At 50.4% G+C, this 22,727-nt stretch overlaps 1 protein-coding gene across 33 annotated transcripts in view; it reads left to right on the top strand.

Moving 5' to 3' along the window:
* The window catches only part of EPB41 (erythrocyte membrane protein band 4.1), a 95,107-nt gene that overhangs the window by 24,448 nt on the left and 47,932 nt on the right, over positions 1-22,727 (top strand). For 30 of the 33 annotated variants that reach the window (XM_037380820.1, XM_037380832.1, XM_037380835.1 and 27 more), the window contains one exon: positions 20,121-20,589. In XM_037380820.1, coding sequence (XP_037236717.1) covers positions 20,121-20,589 — 469 coding nt within the window. Of the gene's footprint in view, positions 1-20,120; positions 20,590-22,727 lie in introns of those variants that run through there. The other 3 variants (XM_037380833.1, XM_037380836.1, XM_037380829.1) reach the window with 2 other exon arrangements.

Below are 22,727 nucleotides of genomic sequence, written 5' to 3'. Positions count from 1 at the left end.
GAAGGGTAAAAATCTGTCAGGTCCAGATTCAGCTGCCATAGCTCGGAAATGTTTCTCCTCCTGCAACCCTGCCTTCCTTGCTGCCTTCCAGTTCCTGAAACAAAGGGTAAGAGGGCCCTACCACCAAGTATTCCTGATCTCCCCTCTTGAGGAGAGGGTCGGAGGAGAGCAGGGTGCCCTGGGGCTTTACGGGAAGATGCACATTTTAGCAGGTGCAGAGGCAGCTCCGTCTGGTGTTCTGCAGCCTGACAGACCCCCCCAAACAGAAACTGCTGGTCTGTCTTTTAAACACTGGCTTCTGCATGCGGGTAGTTTCTTAGTCCTGCTTGCAAACACGCTGATCCCATCAGCATCATTTGATGTGCACATCACTGGTTAGAGACAGGAGCCGGTGGGACCCTGCGGGGACGCAGCCCCTTGGGTGGACAGGGAGAAGAGCAGTGGCGGGCCAGGGAGCCTCCTGGTCTTTGTGCAGGTGGAAACACAGCTGTTCGTTTTGGCCAAAAAGTCTTAAAATGCAGTGTTAGGCTGAAGTTTTCTGTCTTAGGTACCTGTTTTACAACCATTGGCAGCGATTGACATGTAAGATGGAAATTGTATGTTTAAATTGTGTGGGGGACTGTTGGTGTGAGGTCAGAAGAAATGCCAGCTAACCCGTGTGTCTGTTTCTCCCGCATGAGTTGCGTGTAAGCGTATAGAGGCGGTAAAAGAAGCTGTCTATAAGATAAACATGCCCTTACACAGGCAGATGGCAGAGGATGTGTTCCCAGGCTTCTTGTAGGAGGAAGGGGTCATGTCCCATGCAAGAAAACAGCATTTTTAGGATCCTCAGTAGCAAGTATTAAAATTTGAGCAGTGAGAAACCAGGTGAGGTGAGTCCTGGGCACTGCCTTGTGTCCCTCCATCCCTCCTGGGGGTGTACCCTCCCAAGGATGTCCCTCCATCCCTCCCAGGCAGTGCCAGTGCTGCCCCCATGTCCCTCCATCCCTCCTGGGGTTGGTGCCGGCGGCCGATGCTGATATCGGCCGATGCTGATATCGTTGCTTTTTTATCTCCAGCTGCCAACTTGAAAGTGAGTATGTGTGGTGAGAAGCTAGTGAAAGTCTCGGTGAATAAGCACATCGCGTAGCAGTACTGTAAAACCTGAGTGTGGGCTGCCTGGTTCAGCTGCTGGAATAACTGCCATCTAGGTACACGTTGGGAATGTTTGGGGCTTGGGGAAGGGTCTGGCTGCAGAGAAAAATGACAGTTTTCAGCTGTTTGTCCATAGTTCTAGTCAAAAGGGTTTAAGGACCCCCAAGCTTTCTTGGAGAGGGGGAAAAACTAGGGAGAGAAACTGATTTGGGAGGGGATAACACAGGCTAAAAAGATGTTGCTTTTCTGTCGGTTTTCATGTGCACCTGGGCCCCCTGGGGTGTTTAAAGGTGATGGAAAAGAGCTCTTGCAGATGCCCAGGTTAGTTGAGTTAATTACACGGATCAGCTGACTCCATTCTTCAGGAGTTTCTGAAAAATAATTCAGTAGTGCAGAGGATGGGTGCAGGATGGACCCTGGAGAAGGGGGTTTATCTGCGGTGAAGCCAGGGGGAGCATTGGGTGTGATTGCATCAACGTGGGAAGGGTGTGCTGCCGATAGCGTGGGGAAATGGCCATGTGCTGAATTCATCTGACTTCAGCAGCCTCCGATACCGTTTCCAGCGTGTTTCGTTAGAGGAAATAATTTCTTTAGACTTCTTGTTGAGTTTGTTTTTTTTTTTTGTTGCTGTTGTTGCTGTAACTGCTGCTTCTGTTATTTCCCGCCTGTCTACCTAGATGCTGTCTTCAGAAAACACTTCCTTTGTTTATAGGCGGCAGTGTCTGGTTTGTTTGCTCCCGCCTGTCTCTTTGCTTCCCTTCCCTCCCCCAGGAAACGGTGGAGAAAAGCTGGAGGTGGCTGATGAGGTTAGAGCAGCCGTCGCGCCCGTCCCAGGGCAGGGATCCCATCCCATCGTGCGTCCCTGCCCCTCTCTGCAGCGTGGTTTGGGATGCTTCGCCCCCTCGTTAGAATCGGTAATGAGAACCCAAGGGGCCAGCAGGAAAGAATGACCTTTTTCCCCTCTGCTTGCATACCGGAGCCAGTATTTTGTCAATTTTATTTTGCTTCTGAAGTGAGATGCGTTGAGTAGCCGGTGTCACCCATCCTCTCAGTTTTGGGGCACTGATGCAGAAAATGTTCCTCAGTTGCGTTCAGGTGCCCCCGACCCCCACCTGCAGATGCACCTGAACAGTGTCTTGGGTGCTGGCCGGGCAGCCAGCAGTGGCTGGGCGGCGTTACTGGCATCGTATTTTGCAGCTACTGCTCTTGGTTTATTTAAAGATGATGATTGGCTCTCTTCCTCTGACCTGATGGTGACAAACGGTGATATTCCTTTTGTAAAGATGTAGTTTATTAAAAAAAAGTTCCCACCGTATGATGAATAGAGAGGGAGAGCTCGGGGAAACTGAATCTATTAGTGTTATGTGCCTGCACGCCTCCAGAGGCAGGAACGGGACTAGATAATGAACGTGAGAGATGACTTAAGCAAAGCAAGGAGCCTTGCAAGTACACTGAGATTTGGTATTTCGCTGTGACACTTTTCTTACAGCTTTATTTCTTTCTATAATTGAACTGGACTCTGCAGCATGAGTATTGCTTGATTATTGCCCTGGCGGGGTGGTTCAGGCTGCATGATCCATGCAGTGCTCATCGCAGAAAAGGCTGGCGATCTAGTAATGCAAATACTTGATGCAAAAGCTTAAACTTTTTTCTCCTTTTGTTTTTTTGAGGTAGATGCACAGCTGCACCTCTGCCAGCGGTTAGGTTCGTTGCACACCCAGGTGAAGCGAGCGGCAGGGCTGGTCGGTGTAGGGAGGCCTGGCAGCACCTGGTGCCCGGGCATCAATCACGCACGGGTGGAGGGGGTTGTGAGGTTTGCACAGAGCTTGGCGGTGGCTTGGCGAGGTGCAAGCCTGGCTGCAGGGTTAGCTTTGTTTGCTGGGCTAGTGCTGCCGTTGGAAGTGGTTGCACATTAACTATTTCTCATGATTTCTCATCGCCAGCGGTTGTAAATCACTTGCATAGTAGGAACAGGCGCAAAAAGCCTTCAGCCTGGGTTTTGCTGTGCAGCACACCACCTCCTGCCTGGCACTCCTAAGTTGAAAACAGAATTGTAAGGAAATAAAGGACTGTGCCCTTTTGATGCACGAACTAGAAAATCAACTGAAAAACTGTCGGTAGGTCTTGCTCATCTCAGAAACATTTTAACCTTCTGAAACTTGTCACACTGGCAAAAAAACAAGTAGTGATTAGTTATACTGAAACTAAAGTTTGATCAGTTGTAACTTTTGTAGCACTTCAGCTTTACCACTAGAAAAATGCCTCCGGATAGGTGAAGAACATTTGTTGTTTTACTGAAAACACCCGTGGTAATAATCCTTATCACAATCTGCTGAGGGTGGAGAGGACATAGGCTGAAGTCGCAGCCACGCATCTCTGAAGTAGGAGATTTGTGGGCGAGTTGTTCCTGTGTACTTCAAGGATCTGCTTATTTTTCCCCCTGCGTTGAGTACCCTGCTCCGCTTCAGCAGACACACTCCCTGAGGAAATATTTTTGAGACATTTCTTTAAAACGAAAATAAAAGCAAGGGGAGAAAAGAACAAGCCTCTCCGTATTCCTTCAGTTGGAAAACATCATCAGAGCTTTTCTAATGGAGCAACAGCATTTGGGATTTATGAAAACAGTGCAGAAATGCAGCCAGCTGCACCCCGCGAGGTTGAGCATCGTCTCAACATCCCTACGTAAGCCAAGCCCAGCAGTCACTCGGTTCCTCCTCTCTGGAGGAAACAGTGACTGGGAAACATGCAGTTTTCATCTGCCTTTCTGAGTTAACCTCCTTCCCTTGCGCTTCCCGCCCCCCCCCCCTTTTTACAGTGTTTTTGCCTAGTCACAAGGTGTTTCATGGGTGCAACCAGTTTGGGTGCTGCGAGTCAGAGAGGTTTGGGAATGAGTCACCAGAGCTCAGGATGGGCCAAGTTTCTTGAAAACAACCTGGGAGCACAAGTGTAAAATTAAGGGTTGACTCCAAGACACAAAAGGATCCAGACTTGGTATTGGCAGCTATGAGCTCTTTTCATGGTGTTTTGGGAAATAATGCTTGAAATTTGTTGCTCTCTTTTAAAGAAAGATCTGTCTTTGCCTCAAGCAGTGAATTATCATTTTTTACCAATGCAAATCAGAAAAAATTCAGCTTGGAGCAGTGCAGATATTTGATTTTTAAGTCGATCGTTCGTCACACAAGTAATGAGCCACTGTGGTGCCTTGTGCGGCCCCTTATGGCTTTGTAGGATTGTAGTGATCATATATGTGATTTGCATTTATTACGAGGAAAAGTGGATTGTGGCGCTTGCGTTTTAGTAGGCAGACTGTCTTTTTGCTTGAATCACTCTAGATGAGGATGTTTGTGTTTCACCTGAGATCCACCCATCTCTTTCATTAAACAAGAACGTTTGGTATATGCCACCAGCAGTAAAAGCCTGTGCCGCCGTTGCCTCATTCCTGGTCGCAAGAGCACGTTTATGTTTGTGTAGCGTATTTTAAACCATGCTGGAAGTCAGTTTCGCTGCTTAAAATGAACTCCTTTTGGAAACTAACAGCTTACGGGGTGACCACTAATTGACTTAATTGCTCTTCTTAATATTAAATATACTGTGGATTAAAAAGGCACATTCTGCTGCCCCAAAGTGCTCGACCAAAGCGGTCCCAGATGCACGTGAGTCGGCCACGTTCCCTGTGTCCCCACGCGGGCACATCCCTGATGTGAGCAGTCTGTGCCACCGCGGTGCTCCCTGCCCCTGCTCCAGTGGGGTCCTCAAGCCCTGCTGAGCAAACCTGTGGTGAGATGGGTTTCTATCAAAAAAGCTTGTGTTTGGCAAGGGCTGGGAGCAGAAACGAAGCACGGAGAAGAACGATTTACCTCTTTATTTTCCTCTTGTATGTAGAAGAAGCCTAGCACTGACCTTCCTGCTGCTGTCAAGAGCGAGTTTTGCAGTGCCGTTCGTGAAGCACTTTGAAAGCCTGCTGCACCATGCAAAGAGAAACGCATGTTAAAAAAAAATAAAACATCTAATAATTAAAAAATTAGTAGATAATTGTGCTAAAGCGGTATTTCCTTCTGGCGTATAGCTGTTTCACATAAGTGGCACTGCATCAGTCCTTTGCACAACAGATATCTATTTTTAGAAAGGAAAAAAAGAGACCAAAGTTTACGGGATCTTTCTCAAAATCTGACAGAAGGATGTCTTGCAGCGGGGTGATTATTAAATCTGAGCAATGTGAGTTGCAAAATAACTTCTTGCGCCGCTGTCTGCAGATGTCAGTGCATTTGTGAAGGCTTTGCAAGCTGCAGAGGGTTGCTGTGGGCTGCTCCCCAAGGCTGGTGATGTGCCCCCCTGTACCCGGACCCTGCAGCGGAGAGTTGTTTTGGGTCCTACCTCCCAGATCTGCTGCTAATGCCAGAATGGGCTCAGTTTAAAGTGACCTGTGCTTGGAGGGAGGTGGTTTTCAGGCATTTCTCCTGAAATGTCTGGGGAGTTTGGGGTCTCCATCCTCCTTTTTGTGAATGGTTTGCCAAAGGCACTTGCAACTTACATGAATTTACGCGGCACTGGCTGCCGATGCTATGTGTGCCCTGCATCTCAGAGGCTGCCGGGTTCAGGTCACCAGTGCTGAACTGGTGCGGTGTTTTGTTGAATCCTAAAGAAGAAAACAGACCTTTAATGCTGTGGATGCGTGGGGGATCCAAGGGGCTGGCGGAGGCTGCTGAGATCTGGCCATTGAGGCTACAATGACCTTCTCCTCATCTGCCATTTCACACCAGACCTGTTCTTCTTGCTCAGGGCTGTTAGTCCACCACTGAGACTGGGAATCTATGTTTCTTTTCCCAGAAAAGATGCAGGCTGGTCCTGGATGCAGGCAGGTTTGAAGCAGTGCCACCAACTCCGTGTGGCGCAGCTGGCAGCAACCTCGTGCGCAGGGAACTCTGTAATTAATGTCGGCTCTTGAGCACTGAGTAATTGGGAGCAGTAATTGGATGGTAGCTTAAGAGTAGGAGCGTGGTTAAATAAAACAAACAGGCTTGCAATCGTAACGTCAGCAGGTAAAATGCCTAGGAAACAGCAAGTCCACATGGCAGTGACGTGCACCACGAGCGAGGTCTGCGCTGATCGCAGGCGTGCTGTGCAGCAAGCCCAGCGAAAATGAAAGGTGCAGGGACGGGCGCCTCCTTCCCCAGGTGCTGAAGAGGGGATGCCACCTGGTAAGGCAGATATTTTTAAAGCATTTTGCTCGCTTAGGAATAAGATGATGAAACGTTCTTGATGTGGAGTTGTAATTCACTCCTAAACAGTTTTGCAACTTGTTTAGCTTGGGGAGCTGGGCTGTGCTGGGGCTGCTGCGTGTGCGTGCACCAACGTCCTAGATGGGAGAGCAGCTCATTACATCTGCTTCTGTCTTTGCTTTGCTTTTAACTCTTAAACCACGCTTCTTGCCACTGTAAGGGCTGCAAAAACCAACCTGCTTTCTGGAGCTGGTGTGGCTTTTCTCTGCTTTCATTTTCCACACTGCCCTGCTGACAGCTTACACCAGGGAGGACGTGTCTCGGAGTGAGCTGAACCCCGGTCAGACCTCGTTTGCACATTCAGTATTTTCGTCTTATGAAGGAGCAGGCGGACGTTTACCTTCAGCTTGTGTATATATAAAGAGATCCTGAAGGAAGTGCAAAGGAGGTGGTTTAAGGGTGTATTTGTTGGAGGAGTAAAGAGCCGGTTTGGCATGAGCCTCCTGGCTGGGGGAGCCTGGGTGAGCTCACTGATGCTTTTTGCTCTCTCCACTCTTTCGCCTGGCCTCGTTTGAAGGGTCTCCTCATGGCAGTTTTAGCTCGAACAATGATATCACCAGAGCTTGCAGAAAAGAGGATTTGTGTGGCATTTTATTCCCTTGTGCTGCATGAATGTGGATTTCAGCAATATTGTTGTGTGGCTCCTGCTGTCAGCAGCACAGTGAAAAGAGTAGCTCACTTGTCTGGTATTGCGGCTGTGGGACTTGCAGCACTTTTGCAGCATAATTTTAGCTGGGGCTCTCCATTCAGTCTTCAGTACTGGGTGCCGGACAAGACCAGTAGGTTTAGAGTCCGAAATACGGAGGCTTGTAAAGTTTGTTGTAAATTTTTGCAAGGTTTTGGTACTTGCTAAATACCTGAGCCATGCTCAGTCCCCACGAGTCTGTGGAGCTTTCAGCTGGATGAAGCAGTGTTAGGCTCAATGAGGCTTCAGTTGTGCATGAGGCAATTGCACAACTGGGATTTAAATATAAAAAAGGGAAAAATAAGCAAAGCTTCTCCAAAAAAACACGTAGTTATTCATACCGCCTTTGTATTGTTGGGGGGGTGTGCGCGCACAAATGTGCGCACATTTTGAATAGCGTAAGGATTATTCTGAGACCTAACTCGTAAAATAAGTATCAATGGGATGTAAATTGTGTACACAAGGCCAGTAGCTTATCCAGAGAGCAGCGCTAACCTCAGCTACCATTTATTTTAGCAGGGAGATACTTAAACCAGCTGCTTTCTGTTTTCCGCATATGCCTTATCTCTACTAAAGGGAATATTTTGTCTTGCACGACTCTTCATTTATTTTAAAATATTGCAGTGTTTAAAAAGGTGTTTGCTGTTGTCTTCTCAGCTGGCCGGTGGCTGGCGGTGTGCTGGCTGTGCCATGGCGGTGTGTGTCAGCGCCAGTGGTGTGTATCGGCACCGGTGGGAGCGGAGAAAGCTGGGTTACAACTTCAGAGTGATGCGCCTGTGTCCCCAGCCTCGTGCTTGCCTGTCTTTGTGCCCAGCCTCTCTGGAATGCCTTCGGGATTGTTAGGCTTCTCCCAGTGCGGAATGAAAGAGAGAAGGTGGCAGGGGGGTGGGGGGAAAGGTGTGAGCAGGCTGGGGAGGGGGGGATGTGGGGAGGAAGTCGGGGGGATCGGGGGGTGGAGGGGGCAGCAGGTCTAGTGCAGCTGGATGGGAGGGTGGGAGAGATCCTTCCTGTGCATCTTGTCCATCGAGCAGCATACGGACCCCTGGGCGGAGCGATGTTTGGGTCGGCGCGATGAAGGGTGGCTGGAGAGGAAGGCGTGTTACTCAGAAATACAAGGGCCATCCAGCAGCACCAGTATGAGACTGGGTGCTAATGCTGTCCTGGCTTGCTGGATGGCAGAGGTGGGAGCTGAAGAAGTAAAAAATAACTCTCACAAACTGCTCAAATATGGCAGCGCTTGTGTGTGTTCCGTGAAATCAGAACCTACAAAACCCTTCCCTTACCGACCCATCGAGTGCAGAAAGGAAAGGCAGCAACCGAAACTAACACAGCCCCAAGTAATGTGGGTGCAACATGCGTTTCTGACCGCTCCCTGCAGGTACTGAGGGCGAACGCAGCTTCCTTTTCCTTTCTGTAGTTTGAAGAAGGCGACGCTTGTGCACGTTTCCTCCGTGCAAATGGTTGCAGCGACTGTGAGCAGGAGGGCTGATGCAGGAGCTGAGCGCCAGGTGCTGCGGGGACCAGCGAGGACACTTACTTTGGGTCTCCAGCAGTGGGAAAAAACCCCTTGCAACCCCATGTTGTCTTCCTTCTTATTTTTAAAATCAGCGCTGTCCCTTCCCCCCAAGACGATATTTAATATCCTGCTGAGGATTCCCTATGGCGGATAGGACGGGCTGCAGGCGGGAGCTCAGCTGCCGCGTCCCAGTGAGCTATTAGTGCACTGGGATGGGAGTCCGGTGCAGTAATTCAAAGCAGGAGTGAGCGCAGGCACCCCGTGGGATAACGCTATAATGGCTCCGTGGGCAGGCAGGAGGTGTCAGCGTAATTATTTTGGTTTGGCAGCAGAAGTGCTGGTAATAAAGTGCTCGCTGGGTATTTGCTCTCCCAGAGGATCAAAGGGATTCCTGACAGTGAGCAACTGAAATGAAGCACGCCGTTGTTGTCCGTCTTCAACTGAGCTACCGAAAGGCGTTACACCAAAATAACCGAGTTGGGCACTGAAATACCGTCCCTCTGTCCCGTGGGTCGATGCTGGGAGCATTGCCTGAAACGGGCACTTCTTTGTTGCAAACTTTTTGTAGCTGCGCTCCCACTCTGCTGCTTCAAGCAAACTGCTGGTTGTTTCTCAGTTCTGTAGTCACCTCGTGCTTAACTCCTGCCAAAGAAACAGGTGATTATTTAATGAAAATCGCGTTTCCGAGCTGTCCGTGACCGTGTCATGTTAAAGCATCCAGAGAGCCGTGTTGTGTCTTCTCCCCACTGGCGACGCCGTGCAGCCGGTGTGGGAAAGACGGCAATTTTGATTCAAAGCCATCTCCGGTGAAAATGGTTGTTTGTAAATGTGTTGCATCAGATGTGTCAATGGATGTAATTAAGGAATGAAGACGGCTGCACACCCCTAATTAAGGGGATTAAAAACTAAAGCCGCCTGATTTCACTGCTGGGTGGAAAAAACAAACAGACTGACTGGTGGAAATGGCTGGGAGGCCAAATGTTGTGCAGGGTGGTTCTGCTGCAGCTACGCTGGATACCGAAAGGAGCGGCTTTAGGGAGGGTGGCAGGATTGAGCCACTCTGTAATTTGTGCGTAATTGACTGCTGGGCGCAGAAGATGATATTTAATCGCGGCTTCACGCTCCCTCCTGTTTGGTTTGTGTTTCTGGTGGGGATGGGAGGATTTGCATCGGCTGCCAGCCCTGTGGGGATGCAGCCTTGGGGAGGTTGCAGTTGTGTCACACTCTTAAGACATATGGTTTAATTTTAGGCAGTCCTCTGAGGAGCAGGGAGTTGGACTTGATGATCCTTATGAGTCCCTTCCACCTTGAGATGTTTTGTGATTCTATGGTGGGTTGGTGTCCCGGTGTCTTACCCACCGTTTTGGTCCCTGTCACTAGTTGGCTGTTCGGGACGTCAGTGTGGGATCTTGTAGCACAGAAGCAAGGTGTGCATATGCGGTGCTGGACACAGGGCAGGACCTCCAGGCATCCACAAGGTGCTTTTGCATGCATGGAGCAGGTAGTATTGTGCCAAATCTGGCACAGTAATGTGGTGTAACGGAGATATTAGGAAGCTGTGCTCAACGTGGGCTTCTCCCTAGCCTTGCTAAGAGGAGAGCTGCTTTGTGGTGGGATGGGGGCTGCCAGCGAGGGTGTCTCGCTGATCCTGACGCTGATCTCCCATTGCCGGTTTGACTGCGGGCAGGTGCTGCGTGCGGTGCGGGTGCAGGATCCCTGGAGGGCTGCTGGCGGAGCACCCTCCACGTGGGAGGTGTTGCAACACCTGATGGAATTTTCCAGAAACCATCTTCTTTGCTTTCCAGCTTGGGAAGACACCCCAGGGGCAAGGGTGACTTTGGGGTCACTGAACAGCATGAGCAGGAAAGATGGGAAGAAAACCATCCTTGTGGAGGTGGTGCTAAGTGTCCGAGTGTGCCTGGGACCTGCAGTGCTCTTCTGTAACATGTGATGCTGCATTTGTCGGGGCAGCATCCTTGGGTGGCCCTGGTGGCACTTCAGTTTGTCCCAGTTGAACTGAGTCAGTATCTTGAGGCTTCACAAACAGCACCTGACTCTTGGGTATGAGTATTTGGGAAAATGCCTGAATGAGTGGTTTGCAGGGCTGGCTGAGAACATGCCCCCAGGCTCTGAATGGTGCTGGGTGTCTGCCTGGACCAGTGGGACCATCCCCATGGGGTGCTTCTCCGGGAATGATGCAGGGTTTGAATTAACTCATCACTTTCACCATTTAAACAAACAAACAAAAAAGGATGAAAAAAAAGGAGGGGGGGGGGGAGGGGAGGGAAAAAAGGGAGGGGAAAGAAAAAAAGAGGAGAGCTTTCTGGAGCAGGTGTCTCCCTGCCTCCCTTTTGTGCACGGTGCCGACAGAAGATGCTTTTCTGTTCCCAGTCTTGAGGCAAGGTCAGCAGCTGGCTGGGGGTCTGCATCCTAGTTTGCATCCCCCATTGCTGTGTGCCTTTGAGAGCTGCAGCTAGCTTGGAGAGGGCTCATGCTTCTGCAGGCTCTTCTGGTTTTGTTGGAGGACTTTAATTAGCTCTGAGTGGTTTCTAAAGCTAAGATGCATGGTCATGCAAGTTTTCAAATGGTTAAATGTTGGGTTCCTCCTGTGATACTGGGAGTATACAGCTCAAGGTTTGTGGTGGGAGGAAGTTTCTCCCCCTTCCCTGCCCTGACGTTGCTGTGTGTGATGCGAAGCCCTGGAAGGAGAAGAGGAGACTTCAGAAAAGGGAAAATGCCGAAGGGTGGCAGCTTCCTGAAACAAAGCCTTCCCCTTGCTCAGGATCAATGCCGCTGTGATGCGCTACTTGCGGTGGTATGTACCCACCTAGCGAAACTCAGCATAAGGAACCTCCCTGCTGGCTGACTCACTCCTCCCAGCCTTGCAGCAGCTCCTGCAGCTGCCCCACTCGTGTCTCCAGAGCCAGCAGCCGTGGGGGGGCTGGATCGATCCAGGCTGGTGGATGCTGGGGAGGTCTCCAGCTTCTCCATCCCCTGTCCTGCTCTGCAGGTGTAAGCCGCTGGGCCTTGGCCATCCTGTTGAGAAAAACAAGAACTGGGGAATTCAGTAGGATTAACTGCAGCTGGCCCGTGCCTTCCCGCGCTGCTGGGAGAGGGTCGTTAAACTTGAGAAGTGCAATGTTCCAGGCTTGCTGATAATTAGTGTAAAGGTCGTTATCCCCTGGCAGCCCCCATCTTCACTGCTTGTTGCGAGCGTGCTAGAGCAAAGCGTGTGGATGAACTCAGCCTGGCGTCTGGTGCTGAGGGATTGAAACAGCAACAAAACCATGTTGTGGCTGCCCAGGGGCAGACCCTTGTGGCAGTGTCCGGGGGGGGGATCCCTGCTGCTGTCTCTGGCGGGGAGAACAAGTCTCCTTCATATGGAATATTTTTGGAGTGTTGGTGCCAAGGGGAGAAGGGATGGCCAATTTACAGGAGAGAAAGCCTTGCGATCAGTTTAGGGTGGCATAGGGGCTAAGTGGTGTAACTAGCCTTCATATTCAGTGGCAATCCTCAAGCAAAGCCCAGATTAAAGCCAGGGTGGAGGATGCTTTCAGCTGGCTTTTACCTGGGCTTGGCAGAGGCTGAGCCTGGCATGACCCAGGCCGTGCCAGCCCTCCTTCCGAGCGGCTCCCTTAGATACTTTAAATGTGACGCATTTATCGTGCTGCTAATCATGTAAAAATAACTGGCACGTTAGGTTATTTTTCAATGAATTTGGGGCGTCGTACCGGGGTGTGGCAGGTGTGTCCGAGGCACTCGGATGAATGCACCTTGTGCTGCAGCTGGATCGCTGCGGATCGAGTGGTGAAGCGCGGTGTCTGGGGCACGCAGCAGCAGAGCAGCGCGGTGTGTGAGCCGGAGCCGTGGGCACCCGCTGCACAGCAGCAGCAGCAGGCGATGAAGCCTGTTAAGAGCTTTTAGCATCGAACATCCTCCTGGCTGCCGGTGCTGCAGCAGTACGTACTTGGCAGGTGCCCGTGTGTGTGCGCGCGGGTGGTATTTATCTGGCAGGCAGCTCTTTATCAAAGGAGCATGCAGGTCCCTCTTGGGTTCTAATTATAGCTTTGGTTTGGAAACAACCAAAGGGAAAATGATAAAAGCAAAAAGTGCTTTACCCCTGTGCTTGAAAAACTGTAAGGAAGGAAAATGAGCCCTGTTATGTTAAACCTTGAGTGTAAATGAGGCACAGTGTGAGTAAACACATCTGTGTTCAGGCAGGGGAAAAAAAAAACCCCACCCTTATGAATTATGCATGGCAAAAATCCTCCTGTTCGGTTGATGGAGATCTATTACTTATTTCTGTTTAACTGTTGCTTTAGAAAGTGGTGTCCTGCTGGAGGAAGAAGGCTGTTGTCACGTGCGGCACTGGTGTTGTCATCTCTGTTGCGCTGTCATCGCCACCCTCGGTGTTCCTTCGGTGCGAAGCCAGGAGAGGCTGCGATGGGGTGACCTGCTGGGACGAAGCTCACGTGTCCTTGGCTTTGCTTGCTCCTGACAAAGTGCCACTCACTCATGGTGCCCTCACGAGTGCACGGGCTGCGCCGTTCCCATTGCTTTTATTTGCACAGATTTTGGGCGCCTGTCTGGTTGCTTGCGAGTCGAGCTGCCCGCGCTCCTGCCTCCGTGGGCGGCTGGGCCAGCGGCTGGAGCAGCTCCGGGGATGCTATCTGCTGCTGGCTGCGGGGTGGGCACGGGTGCCCGGGGTCCTTCCCTTCCTCCGTGGCAGATACCGGAGGGTTTCGGTGGGGCTGCCGCCTGCGCTCGCCATCACCTCCGTGGGTCTTTGGTGCGGTTGAGTGGTTGGAGGCTGCAGAGGGAAGGGACCTGCGTTCAAGGCAAACCCGTGGTGTTTCTGCTCTGAGCTCCGTGGGAGTGGGGGAAGGGAGCCCCACCAGCAGCTTCTGCTGCTCACGGTGGAGTAGGAACCAACGCTTGTATGAAACAGACGGTTTTCTCAGTCTTTTTAGCAAACTACTGGTTTGCTCCTGCGTTGCAGCATGAGGAGGGATAGTCTCAGCAGCTTTATTTTGCTGGCAGCCTGGTGCGTGCACCTTCCCCGTGGCTCTATTCTGGGTCCAGCTGCTCCAAGTTCAAGTGAGTTTTCTTAATGGGTCCCCCATGGGCACCCTTTCCAAACCCTTTGCTGTAGACAAGGCTCCAGCAACAAGTACCTGTTTTCATTTAAATTTCAGCCCTTACCCAATGGGCAAAGCCTGTGAATTCCTGCGTAAGGAATTCTGTAGCATCCAGGAGGATTTCTGAGCATACAGGGGAGGAGCTCCCAGCTCCCTTTGGTTGTAATGCACTTACTGCTCCATTTAGTCAGGTCATTTTATAAGCCCAGTCTTCAATTTGACATAAATGACTTGCTTTCAGCAGATGGTGAGCTACTATTTTTTGCCCTCATTTAAATAGGAAAGCTGTACGATACCAGAAGATGAAAGAGGGGCATGGTGCTGCCGACATACAGTAGATTACGAGGGCTGGTCTGGTGAGAATTAAATCCGGGCAGTTGTAATGTGCCATCTGTGTTGTATTGGGTGGTTTATTTTTCCCCCGTTCAGTGGGGCTTCTGAAGTCTCCCTTTACCCTCTGGGTAAGGCAGTGTTGCCGGCTGAGCAACAGCATCCCTTTTGTTCAGGACCCAAAGTACCAGCAGAAAAAGATGGTGCACGTTAATTCTAACAGGGGTTATAAAATGCCAGCGCTAATTACTCCTCTATTAAAATATATTAAATTTTGAAAGGTTCTGGTGCTTTACACTGTTTCACAGTTGTTTGAATTTCTTGTTGAGAGGCTTATTTTTATTGCATTTTAATTTCTTAATTTGTTTAAAAAAACCTGAAGAAACAGCTCTCTACTATGTTTTTTTTCTAACTGTAGTAAAAATCACATGTAGGATACTGGCTCGAACGCACGCGTGGGGCGAGTCCTGCTGGTGGTGGTTGCAGTTTCCTCCTCTCCCACCCACAGACGCAGGTTTGTTGCACATGCACCACGTCTTGAAAAAGCTGGATTTTCAGCCTGCGCTATCTATTTCAGACCGATGTGCTGTGTAGTTTCCCTGGTGAATCGTGTGCTTTTCACACATATTATGAAATGGGAAGGAACACATTTAAAAAAAAAAAGACACTGTTGCTGAAACTGTTTGATTTTTGCCTATTTTTAGCAGAAATTTCTCTCTTTTATCTTTGCCTCCAGCTCTCAGTGGAGCAGGAGCATTCCGTGAAGCCACACATTTTTGGGTAGGACGATCAAGATAGTTTGTTCCAGCAGTGCCATTACCATTATCTGGTGTTGGGCATTGCTGCAAAACTGTGTTTCTGAGAAATGAACTTTCCTGGTGGACAGTCCTTTTTCGTCTTTCTCTGAAAGGCTAAGACACTGGGAATTAAGTAAGTTATGGCATGAGCCATGAATTGTTTTTCCAGGCTTGGAAGCAGGGATAAGTTAGATCTTACTATTACTATGCTTATCTGTGTGCCTAAATAAGAGAGGCTGGAGCATGCTGACAGGTAGGAGACAGTGACAGACGCATATCTAGATATTAGCGTTTCTTTGAGCCTCTGTAGCTCGTCATGAAAAAACCCAAACGAGCAGCATCGTTAATTCCAGAGAACTAACGCACCGTCACTTAATGACAGCCTTCCAGGAGCACAGGCGCAGTGAGTGAGTAATTTGGCACCCTCCAGGCTTGAAGGCTTTCTCGACAGGGAGCCGTTGGGATCTGTTGAGCTACTCTAAAATCTGTATTTTAGATGAATCCCCTGTGCAGGCTCAAGAGGGGAATGGTTTGACTTGGAGGGTGGTCTGCAAGAGCAGAGCCTGTGGGGTGGTGTGGGGTCGGAGCTGAGTTCTGCTGTCCTCTGCTCACCAGATATTAATTAGCGTTGGATTGCACCATGGATCATGGGAACAGGATAAGCAATGAGGCCTTGCGCTCCTTTTAAGCACTTTTAAGTCTGTTTTCTTTAATGGATTTTGATGCAGAGGGGCAGGGTGAGTGTGCAGGTGACAGGGAGCCCACAGGGATGTTGTGCCCTCCCTGCAGCTGTGCCCTTGGACAGAAACGAGTGAGCACTGAGCCTGGGGGTCTCAGGATATCTGGGCAGCTGGAGGGTCTGCCACGGGGGACAGCAGGTTCGTGAGGCACCTGTTTAGTGGTTTGCTTTGACGTTTGGTGTTCAGAGTTGCTGACACACCTTTTAAGAAGAGATGTGCGGGGCTCCCTCTTTATCACTGAAGCACTGATGATCCTAGTGATGCTGAGGGATGCCGGGAGGTCCAGGTCCTCCTCTGGGGTCCGATCTGGTGCAGGTGAAGGGGGATGCTCCCGCTGGGGAGGTCGAGCTGTGGTGCAGCTCTCCTCAGTGGGGAGAAGCCTGTTTGTCTTCTCCCCACAGGCTGCTCTGGGTGTGTTTAATTACCTTTTCTTCTGATTGCTTCCTGTTGCTAAAATGTTCTTGCCCAGAGCAGGATGTTCTTAAACTTAAAAGTGCTTAAATATAAATACGTACTTGAACACTTTTCTGATGAGATTTTTACTCTGAAATCTCTATGTGGGATCATATCTTAAGTTTTGCTGTGATTTGCTTATTTCCGTAGCGTTCCACGCCTTCTCCGCTCTAGACTTGTGAAGAGCCTGCCTTTTACAGACTGTCTGGCATCCTCTAAAAAACCCAAACCAACCCCCAAAAAACAACCCCAAATCCAGCATTTACAAGCGTGGCAGTGCAGAGCAGGAGGTGAGCAGCTTGGGTGCTCCTACAAGAGAATATCCTCCTGCATCCAGGGAGCTCCCAAGGCACCTGCATGCTCTGCAGAATTGCCTTGTGGAATAGTGCTGGAGGAAAATTTAAAATCTGCTTGTGGTTTGGCTGTGGGCATTGTTTTCTCCAAATAAAGAGTTGAAGAGCAGTGGGAGCCTCATTCTTTGTGTTGGCTCTGCTGTGGGCTGTGTTGGAAACAAAACACTACTTGGCAAACATCTCCATGCAATAAAGGTGCTTTCTTTTTGCCTTTTTTTTTTTTTTAAAGTAATATGGCCTCTTGGTTATCTTGCTTGCTTACAGTTCTTCTTGCTTTTGGTTGAGAGCTTAGGGGAAACCATTTCTGAATGTAAGACTTCAAAGGGAGGGAACCAGCTGTGAGCCCACGCATCGGAGAAGCACGCTGAGGTCTGCAGCAGGATGTTTGCCTGCACCCAGCGAGTTATTGGTGCTGGCGGCTAACTGGTGCTATGAAATGTTTACTGGGAAGGGCAGGGCTCGTACGTGCCCATCCCCGCATCCCCAGCCCTGCCGAGGGGATGTGGCTGAGCTGCGACATGGTTCCCCGGGGATGAGGAAAGACGTGGAGATGTTGCTCATCATCAACAAGACCCACCTTCCCACGCCAGGAAGGGTCTTCGCTGTGGCTTTGAAATGTAAACAAGTAAACATTCCTTGTTCCAAAATTGTTGGTATTTAGTATTTAAAGAGAGAAAACTACGTCCAGAGGAAACGTTTGTTTGTGGACTGTCTGTCTTGTTTACTGCAGCTGATAAGAGCTGATCTTCAGCTGTGCCCTCCCTGCAATCATCCTCTCAAGAGCCTTGATTCTGCCTTTTTAAGAGTAACATGCTTCCAACGTTGTGTGTTTTGATAATGATTCCTACAAATGTGTTTATTCAAAACAAACACAGTGGGAAGCAACTACAAAGCAGGCTGCCTCGGCAGCTGGTGCAGAAGGGAGCTCGCTGGTGTCCTGGGTTTGCGGTGGGACAGTCTTGCAACGCGTCCATCCCACTCAGTGCGTGCCGGGGCGTCGGGAGCTTTGCCCTGGGAGCTGGCCATGGTGAGTCCGTCCTGCATCGTGGGCTTGGGGTGACGTGTGTTTGGCTGAACACAGGTTGTTGCTCCCTGCTCTGCCTTGTAGCAGCTAGGAGATTTTGGAGAGCTGTTGAGAGCACGAATTGGCTGTGTGGTGGCTGGGGTGACTCTGCAGACAGAGCTGTGTGTTGCTGACGGAGCCAGCAGCATCCCTAGCAAGGGATCACAGGAGAAAGGGAAACAGCAGTAAGAGCTGCAGGGGCAAGTCACCTGCACTCGGCCATCCTCACAAGCCGGTTGCAGCCCCTTAACCCCCCTGGTGAGTGCGTAGCTGTCCCTCCCCCTGCTCGTGTGCTGCTAGCTGCAGCTTCCAGGTATTCACCATCCACTGTATTCACCGTGGGGTGTGTGCCCTGTGGGCTGCCGAACTTCGGTCTGCTTGCTGCATGCGGTGGGGTCTAACTTGCTTCCCCTCCTTGCTGATGTTTAGGGGAGAAGTAGGTCTGGCATCATGGATTCTGCCCCGGGGGGCGAGCAGCAGGCACACAGCTGCCCCCTCCTCAGGGGTACTGGGGGACCCAGCTGGGTGCTGCCTCAGTCTGCTGTAGCCTTTCATTTAACTTGGGTTTTCTCACGGAGCCTGTTCTGTGATGATCTTGCAAAAATAAACTCCTGCTGTTTCTGGGGAAACAGCGACAATAACGCCCAGCCCTGGAGCATTTTGGAGAATCACCCTTGCATGCTCTGGCTGCTTTGGTTGGGCTATGCCAAGCTGTCCTGTCTTCTCCCGCAACGTGCCGGAGGAGGAAAACCCACGCGGTGTGGTTTTCTGTGCATCTGCATCTCTGTTTAGCTCGGAGCCTTGTCACGTCTGGGTTTTGGCAGCATCTTTGCCTTGCAGCGTGCCTGCTGCACCGGTGGGTGCCCGTGCTGGCTGGCTGCTGGGATGCCCGTTTCCTCAGTGCAGCTGGAAAGCTGCTGATGCCGTGGCCTCCGCCTCTGCGGTGGGTTTGGAGAAACCCAGAGCAGCTCACCGAGGGGAAGATCGTGAGTCGGGTATGGTGCTGTAGCCAGAGCCCTGGCTGAAAAGAGCCCTGCAGCTTGTCCCCAGAGCTGGCTGGTGGGGCTGAGTCCTAGTGAGGAAGTTTCAGAGAGCTCAGAGAGCCTGTCCCCGGTGTGACCCAGCTCCGGGTTACCCTGATGGGAGCACAGACCCTGTGGGTTACCAGCCCTGCTTTTCCAAAAGCCCTCCCCAAAAGCAAAACCCAACCCAAACCCTGTAAACTCAGGAAATTTGCGTTGCTGGAGGAACAAATGGAGTGAGGGTCTCTAATGCTGCTTGGTTTCAACCACAGCATTAGGAATAATATTAAGCTTTTGCATTAAATGTGAGGGAAGAGAACGCTGGAAGGCTAGGAGGTCTTTTCTCTTTCAAGTACTCTGGTTATTTTGGCAATCAGGATGAGTTAAATTAAAATTGTTGAATGCAGTAATATGTAGGAGGGTGACATCTTGAGATGTTTCTTAATTTCAAGTATGTATTTTGAGCAAATGTTTGTATGCTGCAGCTTGGGCTGGGGGGATTGAAAGGCATATTGGATTATATGCTATTTGCTCTGTGTAAGCAGTGGCAATTTATTGCTGCAGATGCATGTGATGCAACGCACAAAGATTAGTTCTATCCTCTCTAAAGCATGATTATTTTGGGTCCTCTTTATACCTTAAATAGATATTCTTCTCATGCGATTGCCATCTTTTTTTGTGTCAACAGCCCGGGCTAAAGTTGAAATAAACATTGCATCAGCTTAACAGCGCAGGCTCTGAAGAAATCTGCTCTCTGTTATGGAGATTGTTTGGAAACCTTTTCGTTTTACATTTCCCCATGTGCAATGCAAAGGTCTCTCGAATCCTGATGCCTGCTCCGCTGGTCCTGCCTTGTTGCCGCTCAGCACCGATGGGTGCTGTCCCCGGCAGGGTGGCACTGTGGTTCCTTGTGTTCAGATATTCCCCTTTGTAGCCCCTGGCAAGGATCTGTGGCCTCTTTCAGGGACGTTTAGAAGTAAGCGGCCGTTAAAATTTGTGGCTGTGCACAAATTTTTGACTCTCGTTGGCTCTATGAGCTGTCTCCCAAGCAGCAGGTTGCTCCTTCCAGTGCAGTGGCGAGGAGGATGCTGGAACGCCGCGCCGTGCCATTTATGGCCCTCGGGAGCTTTGGCGTGGCGTGGTAGGCAGAAGGTTGCCTGGTCATGCGTGTGTCCTCATCTGCTCTGCTCCCACAGCCAGTGCTGCTAGAGGGGAACAGGGACTTGGAGGAAGAGAGGATGTCAGGACAGCCCTGTGGAGCAAGACTTGCTGCTGTCTCCTCCCCTTTCCCTAATTTTGTTTCCATTTTTTAATCATTTGTTCTTCTTGGGCTGCAGACCGGGTGCCAGGGCATTTAGCGGTTTGGAGTCAGTGCCATCCAGATGGTGGAAGATGCACGGGCAGACGTCGCTGGAGGTGTTTATGTCTGAGCATACCTCAGCAAAATGAGTGATTTTGCTCTTCATGACTTTGTAGGCTGGAGTTGGCCAGACAGGGGGGTGTGAGTGGCAAATGTGGTGTGTCTGTGCTTGTGGCTGGGTTCGAGTAGCTTAACGCAGACTTGAATATTGCAAAGCTCTTGACTGAGACCTTTGGCACCTCTCTTACAGCATCATCATGACAACAGAGAAGAGTCTAGCGGTGGACGCCGACAACTCAGAGCAGCAGCAAGCCAAGGAGGAGGAAGGAGCTGCTGAAACACAAAAGCAAGAGGCATCCCTAGAGGAGGGGGCTCAGCAGGTGTCGGAGGGGCAGCCTGCAGCGGGGCAAAAGCAGAAGGCCTCCAACGGCGATACACCCACGCACGAGGAGCAGAGCAAGAAGGAGCGCCGCACCCCCGAGGGCCGGGGTCTCTCCCGCCTCTTCTCATCCTTTCTCAGGAGGCCCAAGTCTCAGGTGTCCGAAGAGGACAAAGACAGTGATGCTCCTAAAGAGGCAGGTGGTGGCCAGAAAGACCCGGGATTAGGAGCCAGCCCTGATGAAGACATCCTGGTGAAAGCCCCGATTGCAGCTCCTGAGCCCGAGCTCAAAACCGATCCATCACTCGATCTCCATTCCTTAAGCAGTGCGGAAACACAGGTAAAACACCCTGCTCTGTGTGGCATGCTCTCTTCTGTTCTGGAAAACGTGTCTTCTTAGCCCAAACTATAAAAACTTCATACCCTAGGAAGTTAAGCTTGATCAAAGAATCTCAGGAGGTGCTAAAAAAGTTTTTGTCAGCTCCCTGCAGTGCATCGCATGCTTCTTGCTCTTGCATTCCTGTGTCAGACTGTCCTGCAAAGTACCTGCTCCTGAATTGGGCTCACACTTCACAGCATAATTTAAAATGCCTCATGCTGACTCTTTATCCTGCTGAGGTATGGGCAGTTGCATCAGAACTAGAGTTCAAATTGGTAATTCACCACAGAGTGGTTGCTCATCGGGATGTCCTTGGTGTGTGCAGAATAAAGGCAGGTCAGTGGTGTGAGGTGGAGGTTACAAGGAGGTGTGGATTTGGGAAAGGGTTTCTGAAACTTGAAGGAGCGCAAGCGTGGCATTTCAGAACTTGGTTGTCTGTTCAGTCCAGGCTGAGCCTTCCAAACACAAGAATTTTCTGCTTATGCATCACGTGGACAGGGATTTCTGCACAGCACGTGGGCTGAGCGCAGCTCCTAGTAGCTGTCTGATGTCTGCTCTTCACAGCCAGGGTTGTTTTTCATGCAAAAGGTAAAAGTTTTTAAAGCATGGTAGAAGCTGAGGCAGACACCCCCACAGGGAGACATTCACAAAGCCGCAGCTGGTTATGGATTTGGGGGTACTGGATGCCCTCTTTTACTACTAGTTGCATCTCTGCCGTTGCTAGTGTGAGTGCTCGGAGTTAGCAGGGTTCCCCTTCTCCTGGCATGGGGTTCTCTTACAACCCAGCCAGCCTGTGTGTATTGCCGGAGTCAAAGCACGTTTGTGGTAAAATCTGGATTACTTACCCCCGCTGCCTTAGGTTTTGAATGGACTCCGGAGAGGTGTTACATACCTGCAAAGTCTGACGTTTGGAGCAATGCTTGAGGCGTTGGAGCATTGCCAACTGTAGGCAGTCATTGTAAATCCACCTCCTTAAAATTACAAGGTAGTAGGTAACACCACGTTCTTTCTTTTCCCAAATTTCTGAGCCTGTGAAAACTGTGGGGTGATGCTCGTATTTTGTACCTCTGAGTGTTGGGATTAGTGGGATGGGGAAGAGTTGGAAATCTTCATGCAATTTCAGCTCAGAAACTGTCTTCAAGAGGAAATGCGTGATTTCTTCCTCTGGTTAACTGATTTGCTGCTTCTGGGAGCACGTGAGTGTGCACACACAGCCTTCCTTCACCATGGGCTGTTCGTTTCAGATGAAGCGTTTGTGCCTTTTTTTTTTTTTTTTTTTTTTTTTTTTCCCCTCAGTTCTTATTTTAGGTCAACGTCAGTGGTTTTTTGAACTGTGACACTCGGCAGATATTTCTGCTGTGAAAGCATTTGCGAGGTGCTGCCTGTTTGATAAGTGCTGACCGGAGGGCATTAGGAGCTTTGACTGATTCCCTGCACCCGATTGTCCTGGCCCTGCTGGAACAGAAGTCAGCAGCTTGTGGACATTATTTAGATTTTAAATACCTCTGTGCCGTTGTGCCTGGCTGTGATTTCATGGGATGCGATGGGCTGAAAGGACAGGGTTTTGCTCTTCCTCTGCCGTGGCTGCGTGCTCCTGCTGCATCCAGCCACTTCCAGCACTTGTCAGAGCCTGCAGTGAACTCGTTTAACCTGCTGCGATGGCAGCGGGGAAAAAAAAAACGGCTTCCTTCCTCCTGTCCCCAAACTGCATCTCTGTCTGCTCTTGCAGTGAATTAAACTGGCTTGCAAAGTGCTTCAGTAGGCCTAAAGGGAGAACGGTGGGGAGGCTGCCTTCCCTTCTCGGTGGCAGAGAGCTGCTGGGTCAGCTCGGATGGCTGTGAAACCTCAGCGCTGACCCCCCACCCCTTCTCATGCCCCTGCTGCCGTGCCGAGGCTCGGTGCGCTGGAGCAAAGCCCATCGCCCAGGGAGGCAGCGGGAGCCGGGGGGGTCTTGCCTAGGAGGGGAAAAACTTACTAGTCCCGAAGGTGCTGTCGTTAAGACTGTGAAGATTTGCATGATGTGACTTGCCCTGATTCCTGTAATCGACCCTTCTTTCTTTTTTGTTACATCCTTTATTAAATGAAGTCTTGAGAATGAC

Source organism: Falco rusticolus, chromosome 3 (genome assembly GCF_015220075.1).
Source record: "Falco rusticolus isolate bFalRus1 chromosome 3, bFalRus1.pri, whole genome shotgun sequence".
Classification (NCBI taxonomy): domain Eukaryota; kingdom Metazoa; phylum Chordata; class Aves; order Falconiformes; family Falconidae; genus Falco; species Falco rusticolus.
The sequence above is the reverse complement of the archived record's forward strand: the minus strand, read 5'-3'. Positions and strand labels throughout refer to the sequence as shown.